The sequence below is a fragment of the Tachypleus tridentatus genome, chromosome 3 (assembly GCF_004210375.1).
Source record: "Tachypleus tridentatus isolate NWPU-2018 chromosome 3, ASM421037v1, whole genome shotgun sequence".
Classification (NCBI taxonomy): domain Eukaryota; kingdom Metazoa; phylum Arthropoda; class Merostomata; order Xiphosura; family Limulidae; genus Tachypleus; species Tachypleus tridentatus.
Window position 1 is genome coordinate 50,352,380 of NC_134827.1, and position 20,502 is coordinate 50,372,881.

Consider the following 20,502-nt stretch of genomic DNA (forward strand, 5'->3'; position numbering starts at 1 on the left):
GAAGGATACATTGATGTTACCCACGTGTGGTGTGAAGGATACATTGATGTTACCCACGTGTGGGGTGAAGGATACACTGATGTTACCCACGTGTGGTGTGAAGGATACATTGATGTTACGTGGTGTGAAGGATACATTGATGTTACCCACGTGTGGTGTGAAGGATACATTGATGTTACGTGGTGTGAAGGATACATTGATGTTACGTGGTGTGAAGGATACATTGATGTTACGTAGTGTGCCCACACTCAGTGAATCTTATTTTTACAACACAATTAGAACAATGTAGGTGGTTTAGTACATGTTACAATACAAGTAGAACAATGCAAGTAGTTTAGTACATGTTACAATACAAGTAGAACAATGCAGGTGGTTTAGTACATGCTACAATACAAGTAGAACAATGCAAGTAGTTTAGTACATGTTACAATACAAGTAGAACAATGCAAGTAGTTTAGTATATGTTACAATACAAGTAGAACAATGCAAGTAGTTTAGTACATGTTACAATAAAAGTGGAAGAATGTAGGTGGACGCCTGTATATTAACATCCGGACATGACGCATGTCCTTCACTCTTGGGGTATATAAATTTCCCCTCTAAAACATTGTCATGCGAACTTGTAATTTTTTATCACAAGAAATCATAAGAAGGAACCTTCAGTAACCGCGGCAGGATTAGAGTAAATTAATCTGTGAGACCTTATTTTCCGTTTTATTTGCTGTATTTTTGTGCGCCAGCAATATGAAGCTTGGGTCGCGAGTACAATATTATCACTCATCAGGATCTCTACAAACCATAAATTGAAATTGTTTTATGCATGTTAATCTGTGAGACCTCGGGCGTATTTAGATACATCATTCGAAAGTGTTTGATCTCTTGAATCCAAAACTGTAATTGGATCTCAAATCGGTCAAGAGATGGTGGAGCTGGAAGCTAAAAGTTTGTACTTTTAAAAACTCAGAACCGTTCTTTGAGCCGATTTGCCGCAGCTAAAAATGATTTAAAATTTTATATTTAAAAAAACAAACGAAATAAAAACCCATCCAATGACTGCTGGTCATTCGTGTTTTTCTTTTATTGAATACCTTAAACTGAATCTAACAATAAAATAATTAATATGTGGATTTTATTTACAGAAAGCCCGGAAACTGGAAAGTAATTTCCTGGTTAGATCAACCCACAGACTGTACACATGTGTGGAGCGATCAACCCACACACTGTACACATGTGTAGAGCGATCAACCCACAGACTGTACACATGTGTGAAGCGATCAACCCACAGACTGTACACATGTGTAAAGTGATCAACCCACAGACTGTACAGATGTGTGAAGCGATCAACCCACACACTGTACACATGTGTAAAGTGATCAACCCACAGACTGTACACATATGTAGAGCGATCAACCCACAGACTGTACACATGTGTAAAGCGATCTACCCACAGACTGTACAGACGTGTGAAGCGATCAACCCACAGACTGTACAGACGTGTGAAGCGATCAACCCACAGACTCTACACTTGTGTAGAGCGATCAACCCACACACTGTACACATGTGTAAAGTGATCAACCCACACACTGTACACATGTGTAAAGTGATCAACCCACACACTGTACACATGTGTGAAGCGATCAACCCACACACTGTACACATGTATAAAACAAATTTGTTGGAAGTAAAAAAATAAAGTTCATTCTAATTGTTTCTTCTAAACTCTACTTTTTATTTCATTTGTCCCACCTTTCCTGTAAAGAGTATCTTACCTGTACAGATTAGCAAGGTTAAAGTAGGCCCGTGCGTGATAGGAGTTTACAGCAATGGCGACTTTAAAATGGTGTTCCGCCTCGACAGGGTCACTGAGTAGGGTTCCCAGATTATTGTGAGCGCTTGCGTAGTCGGGCCACAAACTGTGAGACAGGGAACAGAAATTTACACCGATTTACATCTCGTCTCCCTCGTGGGAATATAATTTTTACTTTGTCAGAAACAAATACAAGTACGATTGATAACATTGGGTTAACTTTATTTTTTTTATCATGCATATCAGACATTATGTTCGTTTGATTCTTCGTGAATATGAGACACACACGAGAAATGTCTATTTCTACGAGAACAACTAAACACTGCCCTCTGGTGGAGAAAAGTGGATGTTTAAATTTGAAGAACATTTATTTCATCGTTAACATTTCACTGAATGCAAAAGGTTTATTTTATGATGTAAATATATATGAAGCTTGTTTTCAAGCAAAACCACATTGGTTTATCTGCTGTGCCCACCGTGAGAAATCGAATCCTGGATTCCAGTATTGTAAGTTTCTAGACTTTCTGTTGTGTCGTTGTCTGGATAAGTACTTTAACTTCACTGTATTTTTCGATTTAGATTGTATAGACAAATCATTTAAGTTCACTATACTGTTTGGATTATACAAATTATACAAATCCATTAACTTCACTATATTGTTTGGATTAAACTGGCTATACAAATCTATTAACTTCACTATATTGTGTGGTTTAAACTGGCTATACAAATCCATTAAGTTCACTATATTGTTTGCATTAAGCTGGCTATACAAATCCATTAAGTTCACTATATTGTTTGGTTTAAACTGGCTATACAAATCCATTAAGTTCACTATATTATTTGGATTAAACTGGCTATACAAATTCATTAAGTTCACTATATTGTTTGCATTAAGCTGGCTATACAAATCCATTAAGTTCACTATATTGTTTGGATTAAACTGGCTATACAAATCCATTAAGTTCACTATATTGCTTGCATTAAACTGGCTGTACAAATCCTTCAACTTCACTATATTGTTTGGTTTAAAAGTGCTAAGCCTAACATGGACACCATACCTGAGAGCAATCCTATAATGTTTTATTGCTGTTTCCACGTTCCCCAGATCCTTCTGTAAGTTCGCGTAGTTGTAGTGGACCTTGGCATTCTGAGGAACACTTTCGATCCCCGACCTGTAGAAGTGTATTAAATTTGATCGTATAAACACATTAATGGTAACATCACGTGATTAAACAAAGGCAAGAGTGATCCAGTTTGGTAGGCTGGTGAAGCGTTAATACCATAATATATGAAATAAATATCTCATAATATATATAATATAATAATATAACATATTATATAAACATTGATAACCCACCAATAAATTAACTTATAAATAATATTTTAGTGTCTCGCTATAAAGTGTTTGAACTGTAAGTATGAACATTTAAGAACCACTTCTGTTACCAGCAAGCAACTAAACATTCACCGCGCCATCAATATAACTAATTAGCCATACTTAGAGAGATTTAGAATGTATTATTGCACCATTTGAGCAATTTTACTATTAACAACATTATCGGCCATAATCCCAATATTATCTCACAAGGTTCGGGATGCGCTTAGGTTAGTTCCAAATACATGTTATTACTCTTGAGTTTGGCACAAAAGGGAATGTTTAATATCATTTACGCTTAATTTAGTATTTTGTAACGAACTTAAGATACGAATTAGGGCTAAAAGCTAGCAGCGAGTTACAATGAACCAATAATACGTTATTATTCTTGTAACTCAGATTGCTACGAGATTGTACGGTGTAGATATTTCAGTAGCCTAACGTAGATTAGGTTATACAGAGACAACGGTGTGTTGTTATAGAGAGACAACGGTGTGTTGTTATAGAGAGACATCGGTGTGTTGTTATAGAGAGACAACGGTGTGTTGTTATACAGAGACAACGGTGTGTTGTTATAAAGAGACAACGGTGTGTTGTTATAGAGAGACATCGGTGTGTTGTTATACAGAGACAACGGTGTGTTGTTATACTAGCATATTGGGTTACTAAAATATGGTATAATGTTGATATTTCAATAGGTTATATAATGTCGGTACCTTAATAATTCAGGTTAGGAATATAATTGTGGTGTTAGTTACGTAGAGGTTTGGGTTTCTGAAACACGTCGTCATAATTTTGATAACTAAACGTTGCCAAAATAGTGAACATGCAGAACTGTGACTGGAAGTAAGTATTCCAAGTTCGCGACCTCTTGTCACCAATTTGAGGTCGATGGCTCGCTTCAAGGGTCATGTTTAAAACCAAGAGCCACCGGCAGAAAACAAGGGTAGTTAATTAGTTGTAATTAACTGTAATTATGTACGGTTGCCGTTGTATTGTGTTGTTCCAAAATTCTGAAACAAACGAGTAAGACCGTATAATTATGAAACATATTGTTGTAACTTTGTTTTAGAGCAGAGCTACCTGTTCTGTCCACCAAGAGGGATCAAATTCCGGATTTTAGGGTTGTAAGTCTGTAAACTTACCGTCGCTCGTAAGACCACAGTAAATAAAGTATTCCTATGCAGTAAAAAAAAAATGAAGAAATAAACACATTTTTGTTAATAATCGTGTGTAAAAATAAAAACGGAAAATCTTCCCATTACTTTATTTTACCATACACGTAAAACGTACCCTTATTTTAGGCCTAAAGTTAAAGATCTAACAGATAACTTGTTTCGTCGCTAAGCGGGCACGTTTTCTTTACATTATTGTACTGTACAACGGGGAATACAGAACCGACGGAATACAGAATTGTATCAGCTCAGTAGAACGTCTTTCGATACACTCACAAAATCTATAGCACGTGGTATGCACGAGCAGTGAATAATGACTCACTGGAAAACTTGACACAGTTGATGGAATTTATTTGTTTGTCTCGAAACACAAGTAGTTGTACCAAAAGCACAACAAGATGTGTCTCACATTCATTAGTGTATTAAAGAATCACCAATACTGTGGTTTATTCTCAAGTAGTTTTTAATGGTCAATTTCAATACACGAAATGAGGTTTCGAGATCCCTTTGTACGTATAATACCTCACAATAATGTACATCAGTTCTAGCTCGTCCCCTGTATGTCAGAGGTAAGATTACGGTCTCACGACAATAAAATTTGGGGCTCGAGCCCCTGTTGTCGACATAGTGTGGATAGCGCAACGTGAAACTGTACATTAAGAATACAGTAACAACTATTCTTGTCCTCCTCTAGTGGCTTAGCTGTAAAAGAGGTGGTTTATATTGCTTAAAATAAGGATTCGATTCCTACAATAGGCATAACGCATTTACACCCTTGTGCAAATTAATTGAAACAAATGGTCATTTTACAATATTTTCAGCATGGCAGCCGGTGTAGGCTCGCTGGACCCACTGATTTCCTTTAATAGTCATTTCTTCACACAGACGGCGTCATTAGCTGTGTTTTGCAGTACGGTCGATCTATTTTTGGGATATATGACGAAATTTTGAGGAATTTTACGTCACTCAAAATTGTGTTAAAAGGGCAAGGAGACCAGTCAATAAATAACTTTTACAAACTCAATGAAGAAAAAACAGTATCAATGGGGTCTGAAATACAAGAAATGGACGCAAGAACAGTGGAGGAAGGTGTTATTCAGTGACGAGACTCATTTCTTCGTACAGGGTCAAAGAAATCTGCATGTTCGCAGATCTCCAGGTGAAAAACTTCGAGAATCTCACGTCAATCAGTTCGTAAAACATCCCTTGAAGAAAATTTTTGGGGCTTTTTCAGCTACTATGGCGTCGGAGGCTTATCTATCGTAGAAGGTATGATGCGAGGACCACAGTACATCGAAGTTTTGCAGAGAAGAGTCGTTCCAGAATTGAAAAAGAGATTTCCAGATGGATCTGGCATTTTTCAGCAAGATCTGGCTCCGTGCCACACATCGAAACTTGAGAAGAATTTTATGACTACAACGCGAATAAAGGTGCTGGACTGGCCTGGAAACTCTCCGGACTTAAATCCTATTGAAAATCTTTGGGCGATTTGTAAAGAAAGACTTCGGGGAAAAGACTGTACTACGAAAGATAAGCTGATTGAGGCCATAATTGAGGTGTGGTACCGCAATCCAAAAATTAGTAAAGATTGCAGTCAACTCGTGCACTCGATACCAAAGCGGAGTAATGATCTTCTGGTAAATAAAGGCGGTTATATCATGTATTAATTTGTGAGTAATTTTTGGATTCTCAAAAATAAAACGCAAAAATTGAAAAAAATCGTAATTTTCCGTCTTGTTTCAATTAATTTGCACAAGGATGTATCTCAGTGTGAAACCCTGTGATAAAAAGGAGTGAACGTTTCTTATGCTGTCTTACACAGAGCAGACATAACCCCTTATTTCACACCATTAGAGACCTGTTTAACCTAGATCGTGTCCTATTTAAATGTTCACACGGTTCCGTTTGTTCGGAATACTCCGTTCCGGAAATGCAATATGTCTGACGAAAAAAGAAAGAAAAAAAACGGATAACTTTCTTATTAATCGTGAGCTCTTACTTGAAAAGAGACGCACGGGATTCCCACACGGTGTTCCGTCTGAGTGTCCACCACACAAACACGGTCAGCACAAAGAACGTGCTTGTCCTGCAAACCCAGGTCGCTTTGGGACTCAAGACCCTGAGCCGATGGAGCCCATGTGTGACAAGAATGTACACTCCTGCGCTGTTTTAAGAGAACAAAAGACAACATTAGCTGGCGTGTGAAACATGTTATCACTGACCAAGTTAGTGTTAAAAAGATAAGAAATCCGCTGGACAGAATACACAAGAGACACAGAGAAGTAAACACCATCCGATTCTTCCGTTTTAGGTCATTGAACTAAAGTTGACGTATAAAATTAAATTAAAATACAGTTATTCGATTGTGAAATGAGTTTTAATCAGAGTTTTTGAAATATGTAATGACGTCGTCTTTCCCTTCAAAATCAGTGACTAAATATAACTAATAACCGTTTGAGAAAAATAAATTAATATAACACTTGTCAAACATAATATACTATAATTACGCCCTCTAGTGGTAACAACATAATTTAAAATAATAACTTTTTATTGCTATATAGATATATTATTTTAGTACATACAAAACGAACAATCAATGTTTATGTAAATTAATTTTAACCTCATGGTGTTTCCAGTTTTGATATACATTGACGGTTTATGTACGCCTGCGCACACGTTAAACAAAGATTACATATGCATTTCAGGACCCTTAATTTTTCTTCCTGAACAATAACAAAATTATAAATTGGATCATTAACCAGATACATGTGTATATCGCCCTCTATTTGGTAATTTTTAAACCTGACCCACACACATGCACTGCTTGATTTAATCTGGTTCACTGTAAGCTATACGTATTTGAAGTACAACACAAGTATGTAGCCTTTGTTAAAATATCGGTATTGTATTTCACGAATTACTTGTCAATAAGATAAAAAGGCACAATAATCGGTAGAAAAATAAAATTAATGGGAAGAGATCCATTTATGACAGAATAAAAAAAACAACACCAAATATCCATGCGATCAGTCGATCAGAATGTTAGGCTTAGCAGTTATACTTGTCAGACGATATATTGTATATACAAATTGTATGTTTTAGACTATTTAGATAACCTAGAAATATGTACGTGTACCTCACCGGTATGAATATAGTATAGTTTAAACTGTGTAGACCACATGTAAGAATGGTACCTTGGGATGTAAAGGGTCCTCTCGGCCACAACGAATCCCACTGTTACAAGCAGATTGGAAGCTGGTAGGAATGGTAAGATAAGTACTACAAGAGCCATTGACAACAGGAGCCTTTCTCTCATCTGGACACAAACAATTAAAGAAGACCTTGTGTTATGTGGTTCAATTATGGTGAAAGACACATTTTTGCACAATATTTTAATATAATACACTGCACTGGAGTCTTTTATGGACCTCGTGAAGACCTCTACTGGTGGAAATGAAACATGGTTCTCAACTCCACAGTCCATAAAATCTTCCCCTCTGTACTGTTTCTAATTTCTATTGCACGAAGGTGCAGTATACTGTATTACAGTGACCAATAGGAGATTGTTTAATGTAGTGATAGGAAGAAAACACCAATGAGAACATGGTTATAGCGCAACACATTTAACAAATCCACACAATTTGTTTTAATAGAAAAACATGGATAAGGCCTGATAGATGTAATAAAAGACAATTCAAATCCGATAGATGCAATAAAACACATAATTAACACCTGACAAATGTAATAAAACACATAATTAATACCTGACAAATGTAATAAAACACATAATTAATACCTAACAAATGTAATACAACACATAATTAATACCTGACAAATGTAATAAAACACATAGTTAATACCTGACAAATGTATTAAAACACATAATTAATACCTGATAAATGTAATAAAACACATAATTAATACCTAACAAATGTAATACAACACATAATTAATACCTGACAAATGTAATACAACACATAATAAATACCTGACAAATGTAATAAAACACATAATTAATACCTGACAAATGTAATAAAACACATAGTTAATACCTGACAAATGTAATACAACACATAGTTAATACCTGACAAATGTAATACAACACATAATTAATACCTGACAAATGTAATACAACACATAATTAATACCTGATAAATGTAATAAAACACATAATTAATACCAGACAAATGTAATAAAACACATAATTAATACCAGACAAATGTAACACAACACATAATTAATACTTGACAAATGTATTAAAACATATAATTAATACCTGAAAAATGTAATACAACACATAATTCATACCTGACAAATGTAATACAACACATAATTCATACCTGACAAATGTAATAAAACACATAATTAATACCAGACAAATGTAACACAACACATAATTAATACTTGACAAATGTATTAAAACATATAATTAATACCTGACAAATGTAATACAACACATAATTAATACCTGACAAATGTAATACAACACATAATTCATACCTGACAAATGTAATACAACACATAATTAATACTTGACAAATGTATTAAAACATATAATTAATACATGAAAAATGTAATACAACACATAATTAATACCTGACAAATGTAATACAACACATAATTCATACCTGACAAATGTAATAAAACACATAATTCATACCTGAAAAATGTAATAAAACACATAATTCATACCTGACAAATGTAATACAAAACATAATTAATGCCTGACAAATGTAATAAAACACATAATTAATACCTGACAAATGTAATACAACACATAATTCATACCTGACAAATGTAATACAACACATAATTAATACCTGACAAATGTAATACAACACATAATTCATACCTGACAAATGTAATAAAACACATAATTAATACCTGACAAATGTAATACAACACATAATTCATACCTGACAAATGTAATAAAACACATAATTCATACCTGAAAAATGTAATAAATCACATAATTCATACCTGACAAATGTAATACAACACATAATTAATACCTGACAAATATAATAAAACATATAATTAATACCTGACAAATGTAATATAACACATAATTAATACCTGACAAATATAATAAAACATATAATTAATACCTGACAAATGTAATAAAACACATAATTAATACCTGACAAATGTAATAAAACACGTAATTAATACCTGACAAATGTAATGAAACACATAATTAATACCTGATAAATGTAATACAACACATAATTAATACCTGACAAATGTAATAAAACACATAATTAATACCTGACAAATGTAATACAACACATAATTCATACCTGACAAATGTAATACAACACATAATTAATACCTGAGAAATGTAATACAACACATAATTAATACCTGACAAATATAATAAAACATATAATTAATACCTGACAAATGTAATATAACACAAAATTAATACCTGACAAATATAATAAAACATATAATTAATACCTGACAAATGTAATAAAACACATAATTAATACCTGACAAATGTAATAAAACACGTAATTAATACCTGACAAATGTAATGAAACACATAATTAATACCTGACAAATGTAATAAAACACATAATTAATACCTGACAAATGTAATACAACACATAATTAGGACCTGATCTTTGTTCTGAAGACACGACATTTAATGTTGTTTGATGTTTTTGTTTATCACGTGTAATTTCATGTTGTTTGATGTATTTGTTTATCTCTTGTAACCCAATGTTGTTTGATGTATTTGTTTATCTCTTGTAACCCAATGTTGTTTGATGTTTTTGTTTATCACGTGTAATTTCACATTGTTTGGTGTTTTTGTTTGCCACGTGTAAATTCATGTGTTTTTTGTTTTTGTTTATGACGTGTAACCTAATGTTGTTTTATGTTTTTGTATATCATGTTTTTGGTGTTTTTATATATCACGTGTAATTTCATATTGTTTGGTGTTTTTGTATATCATGTGCAATTTCATATTGTTTGGTGTGTTTTTTTTATCACCAACACCTACCTCTTCTTACCTTGACTGTTATTCTGCTGGTTATGAATATGGCACCAATCCCTCCAAACAGAAAGATTGACCCGAGATTACGTTTATCCCAGATTGTCTCCACCAGAGGGATGCTTCCCATTTGCCAATCATACGATAAATTAGAAGGAAAGAGGACCAGCCAAGCGTTGAAAGTGACCAAGTAGGTTTTGGTAAGAAATCTAGGGTTCGAAACGAAGTCAGAACTTCATGTTGTTTAGAGGTTAGCATAGTTTAATACAGTTTTTTTTATTGATAAATTAGACATTAATTACAGATATTAATAATGGAGTCCGTACTTTAGAATAAAGAACAAGAAAAAGAACATTTCCTAACCTTCAGTGATTTTTTGTTTTCTAACTACTCGGTTTTTCTTTTGACATTAAAACAATTCTGAAAACAAACCAGTGGGACACGCGCTTCTTTAGGAGTTGTTAGAGTTGAATATTGCTGCTTGTAGAGGATCGAATGTGGCTTCACTAAATTCCACGTTTCATTCAATCTCCCTGCCAGTTCTCTCATTATTCTCACAATACAAGTTGAATTCATTAATTAACACCTATTTCTTCGCATCATCTCACGTGGAGAGTTTAGAAAACCTGTTCAAATTACATCCATTCAAAATAGTACTCTCAAAACCACTAACCTGTAACGAATGTACAACTGAGATTCCCTGAACACCTCTTTCGTTAGTCCAACAGTTGACAGTGGGTGATATTCAATAATTTGTTACCTCTAGTCTGTCACTTCAATGTTAAAGACGTTTAGCACAGATGGCCATCGAGTTGCTTTGCGCGAAATTCAACCCGCCCGGCTTGGCCAGGTGGTTAGGGTGCTCGACTCCTAATTTGAGGGTCGAGTGTTCGAACCCCGTCACACCAAACATGTTCGCCTTTCAACCGTGGGGGCATTAGAATGTGACGGTCAATCCCACTATTTATTAGTAAAAGAGTATCCCAAGAGTTGGCGGTGGGTGATGATCACCAGTTACCTTCACTCTAGTCTTACACTACTAAATTAGGGAGGGCTAGCACAGATAACCCTCGAGTAGCTTTGAGCAAAATTCAAAACAAACAAACAAACGAAATTCAAGAAATAAACAAACCTCTCGGTGTGTCAGCAGTAGGTTTATGAACTTACAACGCTACAATCCGGGATTCGATTTTTTTTCGGTGTTTAGCAAAAATAAAGGAGGTGCGGTTGCCTGAATGGGTGCCATATAATTCCAGCGTATATCACTTATATCGACGCAGCCAAATGATACATCAAATATAACATTACAGATCATTGGTCTGTAGCAGGGAATAATGAAACGATTTATTGTTAAAAGAAGGGATCGTACTTCAAATCTCGAGGGAGCAAAACTGTCAATCTTCTTGTTTTAATAAACGCATCTACACTTTGTAATCGGGAACTAATTTACCACGTGCAACTTTTCATCTTGACCATTTCTCGGAAGTTTTGTTTTGAATTTCGCGCAAAGCTACACGAGGGTTATCTGTGCTAGGTGTCTCTAATTTAGCGGTATAAGACTAGACGGGAGGCAGCTAGTCATCACCACCCACCCGTCAACTCACTTTTGCCAACGAATAGTGGGATTCACAGTTACATTATAACGCCTAGCCCCGGCTGAATGGGCGAGCATGTTTGATGTGACGGGAATTCGAACCCGCAACCCTCGGATTACGATTCGAGTGCCTTAACCATGTGACCATGTCTTGAAAGTCTCTACTGTGAGATTGTCATTTCTAAAAAAATATCTTACATAAAACTGCAATACATATTTACCTATTAACGATGATCACTAGTTATACAGACGCTACTATCAAAAATATCGAACATTTAGTTTATATTTTAACTGTTTAGGCCTTAACATTATTATTTTGTTGTTGTTTATACTGGTTTAGGACCTAACGCTAATATTTTGTTTTTATTTGTTTAGGCTCTAATATTATTATATTGTTGTTGTTTTTAACTGTTTAGGCCCTAATACTTTTATTTTGTTGTTGTTTTTACCTGTTTAAGCCCTAGCGCTATTATTTTGTTGTTGTTTTTACCTGTTTAGGCCCTAACCTCATTATTTTGTTGTTGTTTTAGCCTGTTTAGGCCCTAACGTTATTATTTTGTTGTTGTTTTTACCTGTTTAGGCCCTAACCTCATTATTTTGTTGTTGTTTTAGCCTGTTTAGGCCCTAACCTCATTATTTTGTTGTTGTTTTAGCCTGTTTAGGCCCTAACATTATCAATTTGTTGTTCTTGTTATCTGTTTAAGCCCTAACGCTGTTACATTATTTTTCAGTAGAATGGATGTTAAAGGAAAACTGGTAAACTTATCGAAAGTGCTAGAGTTCTTTTGAGGCGTTTTTTAATGTAATTTAGGCTAAATATTACTTATAACAAAACACTATTTCAGGCCTGATAAATGGAAAGTAAAATTCATTTTTTTTATCATCTAATTTTATTTCTACAATGTCCAAATCCAAATGTGCTCTACAAATTTTGTTCTATCATGAATAACAGTTAAAACGATTTTACCTGTACACAACTCATTTCTGGAATCTCTACCATTTCAAATTTGTAACTACCGAACAATAATAGCTCAATTGACCAATCACCAGTCAGTTCGTAGATCACTGTTAGACAGCATTCCGCGACAACATTTATAAAACTAAAACTACACTCAAAGTTGTAATTAAGTTGTTATTTTCGGATGAGTTAACTATGGTAATTATAGCTAAACTATGTCATATAAATGATAATAATATTGTGACGTAATTGCACACTTACCTCGTGAGCAAACAGGGTGAAAAGGCAGCGGGATTGTCTTGTGCCGAGAACGTTGGTAAAGAACCACGCAGCATCCATGTACGGAAGCCCAAAAGGACTACAAGCTGTTAAAAAGTTGTTTAAAAAATCCATAGCCATTTTTAGGGTAAAGTGTTACAAAGAAAAAAATAGTAAGTGTTCAAGTTAAACTATTTATATTAATGTATTTACGGTAAACTTTTTTAAAAAATTAGAAAGTTATATACGCTAATTTTTTTATGTTATATGTTTAAAATGTGACAAATATGAATTTAATTTTTTGTAACAAACATTTCTAAGCTACTTAAGACAAGTCTATGGTAGCACGTGTTTAGTGAACACTATTTAAATTATGTGGTAATGCAAGATTTTCAAAAACAGAACACAAATCCAATTTTATGTTATAAGAAGACAAAACTAAATGGTACAAGAACAAGATAAAACATTGTTAACAGTAAAATTAAATGATAAACAACATAAAACTTGTCACTATAATACATTGTTAACAGTAAAATTAAATGATAAACGACATGAAACTTGTCACTATAATACATTGTTAACAGTAAAATTAAATGATAAACAACATAAAACTTGTCACTATAATACATTGTTAACAGTAAAATTAAATGATAAACAACATAAAACTTGTCACTATAATACATTGTTAACAGTAAAATTAAATGATAAACGACATGAAACTTGTCACTATAATACATTGTTAACAGTAAAATTAAATGATAAACAACATAAAACTTGTCACTATACTACATTGGTAACAGTAAAATTAAATGATAAACGACATGAAACTTGTCACTATAATACATTGTTAACAGTAAGATTAAATGATAAACAACATAAAACTTGTCACTATAATACATTGTTAACAGTAAAGTCAAACGTTAAACGACATAAAACTTTCTGCTATAACACATTGTTTAACAGAAAAATAAAATGTGATATAAAAAGGGATTTGATTTAGGTTATAGTTGTGCGTCTCGATCAACCAAAAAAAAAAGTTCAATAACAACATATCACGCAGTGTCATATCAATAACATATACCTTTAGAACGTACGACCTGAAATCTCGGAGTTTAAATTAATGTGTGCTCAAAATCTGGGATAAATGTGGTCAAACAACAGAACTAGATGATCCAGTTTTTGTTGGTAAAATATTTAGAGCTGCCTGTATTCTGTTAAGAGTGACACACATGTATATATTCCAAATACAACAGTGTATATAATACATTTCGAGAATATTGAAGTTTCAAAGAAGATCCCTTTTCCCTTGTTTGAACAACGTATATATCTTTAGAAGTATATTAAATATAGTGATGGAGTGGCTGGAGATGCTTGCCTGTACCAGTTCCTATAAGACGCGGCCCTGTTGTAGAGCTTCACATATCGAATCTGCGTAATACCGCATTTTAAGCTGTGAGTGGCTTATAAAAGAGGCAGTTAATATTTAACGATTACAATTATATAGATTATAACGGCTATATAGATAGCCTATGGTTATATCAATGTTAACATCATAGAGAAAAAGACAATATTGATACTGAAATAACTTTTCTTTAGACAGCGACAACAAAAACAAAGACTTAGCATCAAACACATTTGCCCTTTCAGCTGTGAGAGCGTTACTATGTAACGGTCAATCCGACAACTCTTGTTAAAATATAGTTTATGTGGTGGTAGAGGGAAGGTGTTGACCACCTACGTACCTTTCCTCTAACCTACTATTACAGAAATAGAGAGGTCAAGTTTCCACGCAATTAAAAAAACTAACTAATTTAAAAGACAGCTAAATAAGTCAAAGAAACGAAGTGCACTGTAAGAATGGATAAAATTTTACGCTAGTGTGAAAGATATTCAGATAATTAGAACCAACATAATGGTACGTAAGTGTAAAACAATATGTTAGATCTAACCTCTATTTCGAAGCCTAACGTGTGAAAACAAAACACGAAATCACACAAATTTCAATGTTTAAACCACCACCATCCCACATATATCTGAACCAAGAAACGCCATCTGCATGGAAAGTTGAAGCATTTAATGAAACAGTATTATGAAGATAAAACTAGCTAATATAACAAGGCTATTGGGAAGAGTAAGCTTGCTCTATTAGTAGGTCCAACTCTTGTTTATAGTTTTGTTTTTTGTTTAAATCTTACTCATAATATTACTTTAGAAACAAAAGGAGTCGTATGAGAGATTTAGTAAAATCCACTCTTGGTTTAAAACTGTAGACCAGAAGGACGACCAAACAGCAGTGCCGTACAACTATTGTACGTCAACTTATATGGTCACCGGGCAGCGGTAAGTATCAGGAATTACAACGCTAAAATGAAGGGTTCAATTCCCCTCAGTAAACACAGCAGATATCCCGATATGAATTTGCTATAAGAAAAACGCACACACCTTTATAAAATGATCTCCTATAACTGAAAGTGTTCAAAGGTATATAACAGATGGAAACTTGGACTTTTAAATCCACAAATCGGGAAGATTATCACTAGGTCAAGGTTCCCCAAAATCTATACAAAAATCCTTATTTGACTGAAACAGAAAGGACTGAAAGTTTTCTAAATGGCAAAAAGTAAAATGAGGAAGAGGTAATAAAAAGATTGGAGGTTTTGTTAGTGGCCAATAGTAAAATGAGGTAGAGGTAATAAAAAGATTGGAGGTTTTATTAGTGACCAATAGTAAAATGAGGAAGAGGTAATAAAAAGATTGGAGGTTTTGTAAGTGGCCAATAGTAAAATGAGGAAGAGGTAATAAAAAGATTGGAGGTTTTATTAGTGACCAATAGTAAAATGAGGTAGAGGTAATAACAAGATTGGAGGTTTTGTAAGTGGCCAATAGTAAAATGAGGTAGAGGTAATAAAAAGATTGGAGGTTTTGTTAGTGGCCAATAGTAAAATGAGGAAGAGGCAATAAAAAGATTGGAGGTTTTGTTAGTGACCAATAGTAAAGTGAGGAAGAGGTAATAAAAAGATTGGAGGTTTTGTTAGTGACCAATAGTAAAATGAGGAAGAGGTAATAAAAGATTGGAGGTTTTGTTAGTAATAATAGTAAAATGAGGAAGAGGTAATAAAAAGATCGGAGGTTTTGTAAGTGACCAATAGTAAAATGAGGTAGAGGTAATAAAAATATTGGAGGTTTTGTAAGTGGCCAATAGTAAAATGAGGAAGAGGTAATAAAAAGATTGGAGGATTTGTAAGTGACCAATAGTAAAATGAGGAAGAGGTAATAAAAAGATTGGAGGTTTTGTAAGTGACCAATAGTAAAATGAGGAAGAGGTAATAAAAAGATTGGAGGTTTTGTTAGTGACCAATAGTAAAATGAGGTAGAGGTAATAAAAAGATTGGAGGTTTTGTAAGTGGCCAATAGTAAAATGAGGAAGAGGTCATAAAAAGATTGGAGGTTTTGTTAGTGACCAATAGTAAAATGAGGAAGAGGTAATAAAAAGATTGGAGGTTTTGTAAGTGACCAATAGTAAAATGAGGAAGAGGTAATAAAAAGATTGGAGGTTTTGTTAGTGACCAATAGTAAAATGAGGTAGAGGTAATAAAAAGATTGGAGGTTTTGTTAGTGACCAATAGTAAAATGAGGTAGAGGTAATAAAAGATTGGAGGTTTTGTAAGTAATAATAGTAAAATGAGGAAGAGGTAATAAAAAGATTGGAGGTTTTGTTAGTGACCAATAGTAAAATGAGGAAGAGGTAATAAAAAGATTGGAGGTTTTATAAGTGGCCAATAGTAAAATGAGGAAGAGGTAATAAAAAGATTGGAGGTTTTGTTAGTGACCAATAATAAAATGAGGTAGAGGTAATAAAAGATTGGAGGTTTTGTAAGTACAATAGTAAAATGAGGTAGAGGTAATAAAAGATTGGAGGTTTTATTAGTGACCAATAGTAAAATGAGGAAGAGGTAATAAAAAAGATTGGAGGTTTTGTTAGTGACCAATAGTAAAATGAGGAAGAGGTAATAAAAAGATTGGAGGTTTTGTAAGTGGCCAATAGTAAAATGAGGTAGAGGTAATAAAAAGATTGGAGGTTTTGTTAGTGACCAATAGTAAAATGAGGAAGAGGTAATAAAAAGATTGGAGGTTTTGTTAGTGACCAATAGTAAAATGAGGAAGAGGTAATAAAAAGATTGGAGGTTTTGTAAGTGGCCAATAGTAAAATGAGGTAGAGGTAATAAAAAGATTGGAGGTTTTGTAAGTGGCCAATAGTAAAATGAGGTAGAGGTAATAAAAAGATTGGAAGTTTTGTTAGTGGCGAATAGTAAAATGAGGAAGAGGTAATAAAAAGATTGGAGGTTTTGTAAGTGACCAATAGTAAAATGAGGAAGAGGTAATAAAAAGATTGGAGGTTTTGTAAGTGACCAATAGTAAAATGAGGAAGAGGTAATAAAAAGATGTGAGGTTTTGTAAGTGACCAATAGTAAAATGAGGAAGAGGTAATAAAAAGATTGGAGGTTTTGTTAGTGACCAATAGTAAAATGAGGAAGAGGTAATAAAAAGATTGGAGGTTTTGTTAGTGACCAATAGTAAAATGAGGAAGAGGTAATAAAAAGATTGGAGGTTTTGTTAGTGACCAATAGTAAAATGAGGAAGAGGTAATAAAAAGATTGGAGGTTTTGTTAGTGACCAATAGTAAAATGAGAAAGAGGTAATAAAAAGATTGGAGGTTTTGTAAGTGGCCAATAGTAAAATGAGGTAGAGGTAATAAAAAGATTGGAGGTTTTGTAAGTGGCCAGTAGTAAAATGAGGTAGAGGTGATAAAAATATTGAAGCTTTTGTAAGTGGCCAATAGTAAAATGAGGTAGAGGTGATAAAAGTACGATGGTCGTATTGAAGGTTTTCGTTAGTGGTCAATATTAAGAAAGGTCAGTTACAGGTATACTGTTAGTAGTGAGAAAACACTGCAGTATTTTTATATTCCTTGAAATACAAATCAGAGTCAGACGACGGCAGTATCGTCTTTATTTGAATAACTAAAACCAGTCTGACTATCACAGAGTGTACCGACGTCGTTTATAACACTATGTCTCAAGTCAGACTTAATTTGTGTAACCAAGATTAGGTAGCAACTTACCCCAACAAGGAGAGATATCGTGTACCGGTCTAGCCACTCAGGAATGGAGATTTTTCTTCCTCTGTTGGGTCTAAACAAGAGAATTGTTAACAACCTGGATGAGCAAAGCTGTCCAGTTTCCTAATTATTAAATTTACACTGAGTCCAAACAGTACATCACAATGTTAATACTGAAGATTAGTGGAGGTTCTATCTCATTACACTACATTGGCTTATTCGCAATATATCCAAGACGTTTTGCTTTTAAATATTTACCAATACAAATACATATCTCTCATTGACAAAGTACCCTGGCATTTCTATGTTTTACACAGCATAATTAATGGTTATTAACTTCTAATCACCATAAATAATTAATACATAAAAAATAAAGCTACTTACAGCGAGCACAGATTTTGCAGATTCACAACGCAATATAAATACAACGCTTAAAATGAGTAAATTACAACGTTAGTTGCTGAAACCCCGAGTACTTAACACCTTGGTGTTATTGCTTGTAACTCGACTTAGTTTCATTATCTTGTCGCTTTCTTCGATCATGAAACTAGACGATAAAAGGTTTAATTGGTTCTGTCTAGTGGCTTCTGTATCGATTCGTTTTATTACAGCGCCATCTCTCATTGTTACAACTTCTTAAAATACCATAATACAACAACGCGACTGAAATCCTCATTAATGAAACATCTTTGCACATTTTTTTAACATTTTTGGTACAAGCAGTCAAGAAAAACAAACACTTTAGTTTCTCTTTCGAGTTTATAAAGAACATCTGGTGTTTCCATTCTGAACAAAGTTGATTTAACAGGCGTGGGTTACAAAACCTGACAACGCTTTAACTTGAGAATCGAAATCCTTATATATATTAAGAATACATTAAGTTTTACCTTAACAGGCGTGGATCTCAAGGTCTCCTAGCATTACCTGAAGTTGAGAGTATTTAAAGTTAACATTATCGAATGGATTTTATCAGCACTTTTTAACAGCCAGTTGGTTGTAAACTAAAATTATTAAAATAATTTTAACTTGGACTTAACGAGGTATATTATCACATCGATTCATATTGAATATCGATAACTGAATGAATAATTTATTTAGCGATCCAATTAAAATAGCTACAGTTTCTTTGTCTCCAATCACATGAACCAGAAAGTGTATGTGCTTCCATCGCTCTGATTATACGATGTTATTTGATGAAACTTTATATATTCTGAGCAAGTATTTTCTCAATTTTGTGAGCTTACAATTACGAAAACAGAAAGTTTACAGAATTCAATTTCCAAAATGCAGATAGCTCATTGTGTAGTTTTACGATAAAACAAACAATCGAAGTATTGACAGGGAAAAATTAGGTTTCTCGGGGCTTCTTGTCAAAATATAAAGAACCAATTTGCTTCTTCACCCTTCCCTCAGACAAAGTTGGACATTCATGTCACTAATTAGCAGGTTTTCTTAGAACAATAATATAAACAGCTAAAACTATGAGATATTCCATAAGCTATTGCATAACAAGCTATCTCTCTCTCACTGTTGGTAAATATGCTTCTATATATCTTGCTACTCCCCCGCTTTACAGCGGCTCACCGGTAAGTCTGTATGCTTACGACACAAAAATCAGTGTTCGATACCCATAGTGGGCAAAGCACTTACACTCCATCGTGTAACTTGGCGCTTGAAACGAATCAAACCAAATCAAACTTCTACTGTTTATATCTGTATTTCTGTTTTAGTGTGACATAACATGAGTTACTATTGGGTTAACGGCCGAAAGTACCTTTAACAACGAAAGTCCTTTAATGATGAAGCAATTCATTATAATATTTATTATTAGGAACGTAGAAAGAGTAAGCTAGGTTGATTATTCTGTTTTGTTCCAAGTGTATAACTTGTTCTGATTGGAAGCCATTACTGTTATAACGGCTATCTTTGTCTTTCTCTTTGTTCAGATGGATCTGTTTGATCCCAAGGAAGCTTACACATCAAAGAGAACACTTGAAATGTACAGAAATCTCAGCACGAGTCACACTTTCGTGGCTTACACATCAAAGAGAACAATTGAAATGTACAAAAATCTCAGCACGAGTCACACTTTCGTGGCTTACACATCAAAGAGAACACTTGAAATCTCAGCACGAGTCGTTCCAGTAGTCCACTTGTAGTACTGGTTCTGTCTCATCCGATACGCATGTTCCACAATCTGACTTCACATCACACGTGG

At 33.9% G+C, this 20,502-nt stretch overlaps 1 protein-coding gene across 3 annotated transcripts in view; it reads right to left on the reverse strand.

Annotated features, from left to right (window-relative positions):
• Positions 1-20,502, reverse strand: part of LOC143246819 (protein O-mannosyl-transferase TMTC1-like) — a 63,897-nt gene that overhangs the window by 35,143 nt on the left and 8,252 nt on the right. The window contains exons 3-9 of one of the 3 annotated variants that reach the window (XM_076493989.1): positions 18,288-18,357; positions 13,169-13,272; positions 10,375-10,564; positions 7,552-7,673; positions 6,357-6,521; positions 2,866-2,979; positions 1,770-1,913 (exon numbers count right to left, since the gene is read on the reverse strand). In XM_076493989.1, coding sequence (XP_076350104.1) covers positions 1,770-1,913; positions 2,866-2,979; positions 6,357-6,521; positions 7,552-7,673; positions 10,375-10,564; positions 13,169-13,272; positions 18,288-18,357 — 909 coding nt within the window. Of the gene's footprint in view, positions 1-1,769; positions 1,914-2,865; positions 2,980-6,356; positions 6,522-7,551; positions 7,674-10,364; positions 10,565-13,168; positions 13,273-18,287; positions 18,358-20,502 lie in introns of those variants that run through there. The other 2 variants (XM_076493991.1, XM_076493992.1) reach the window with 2 other exon arrangements.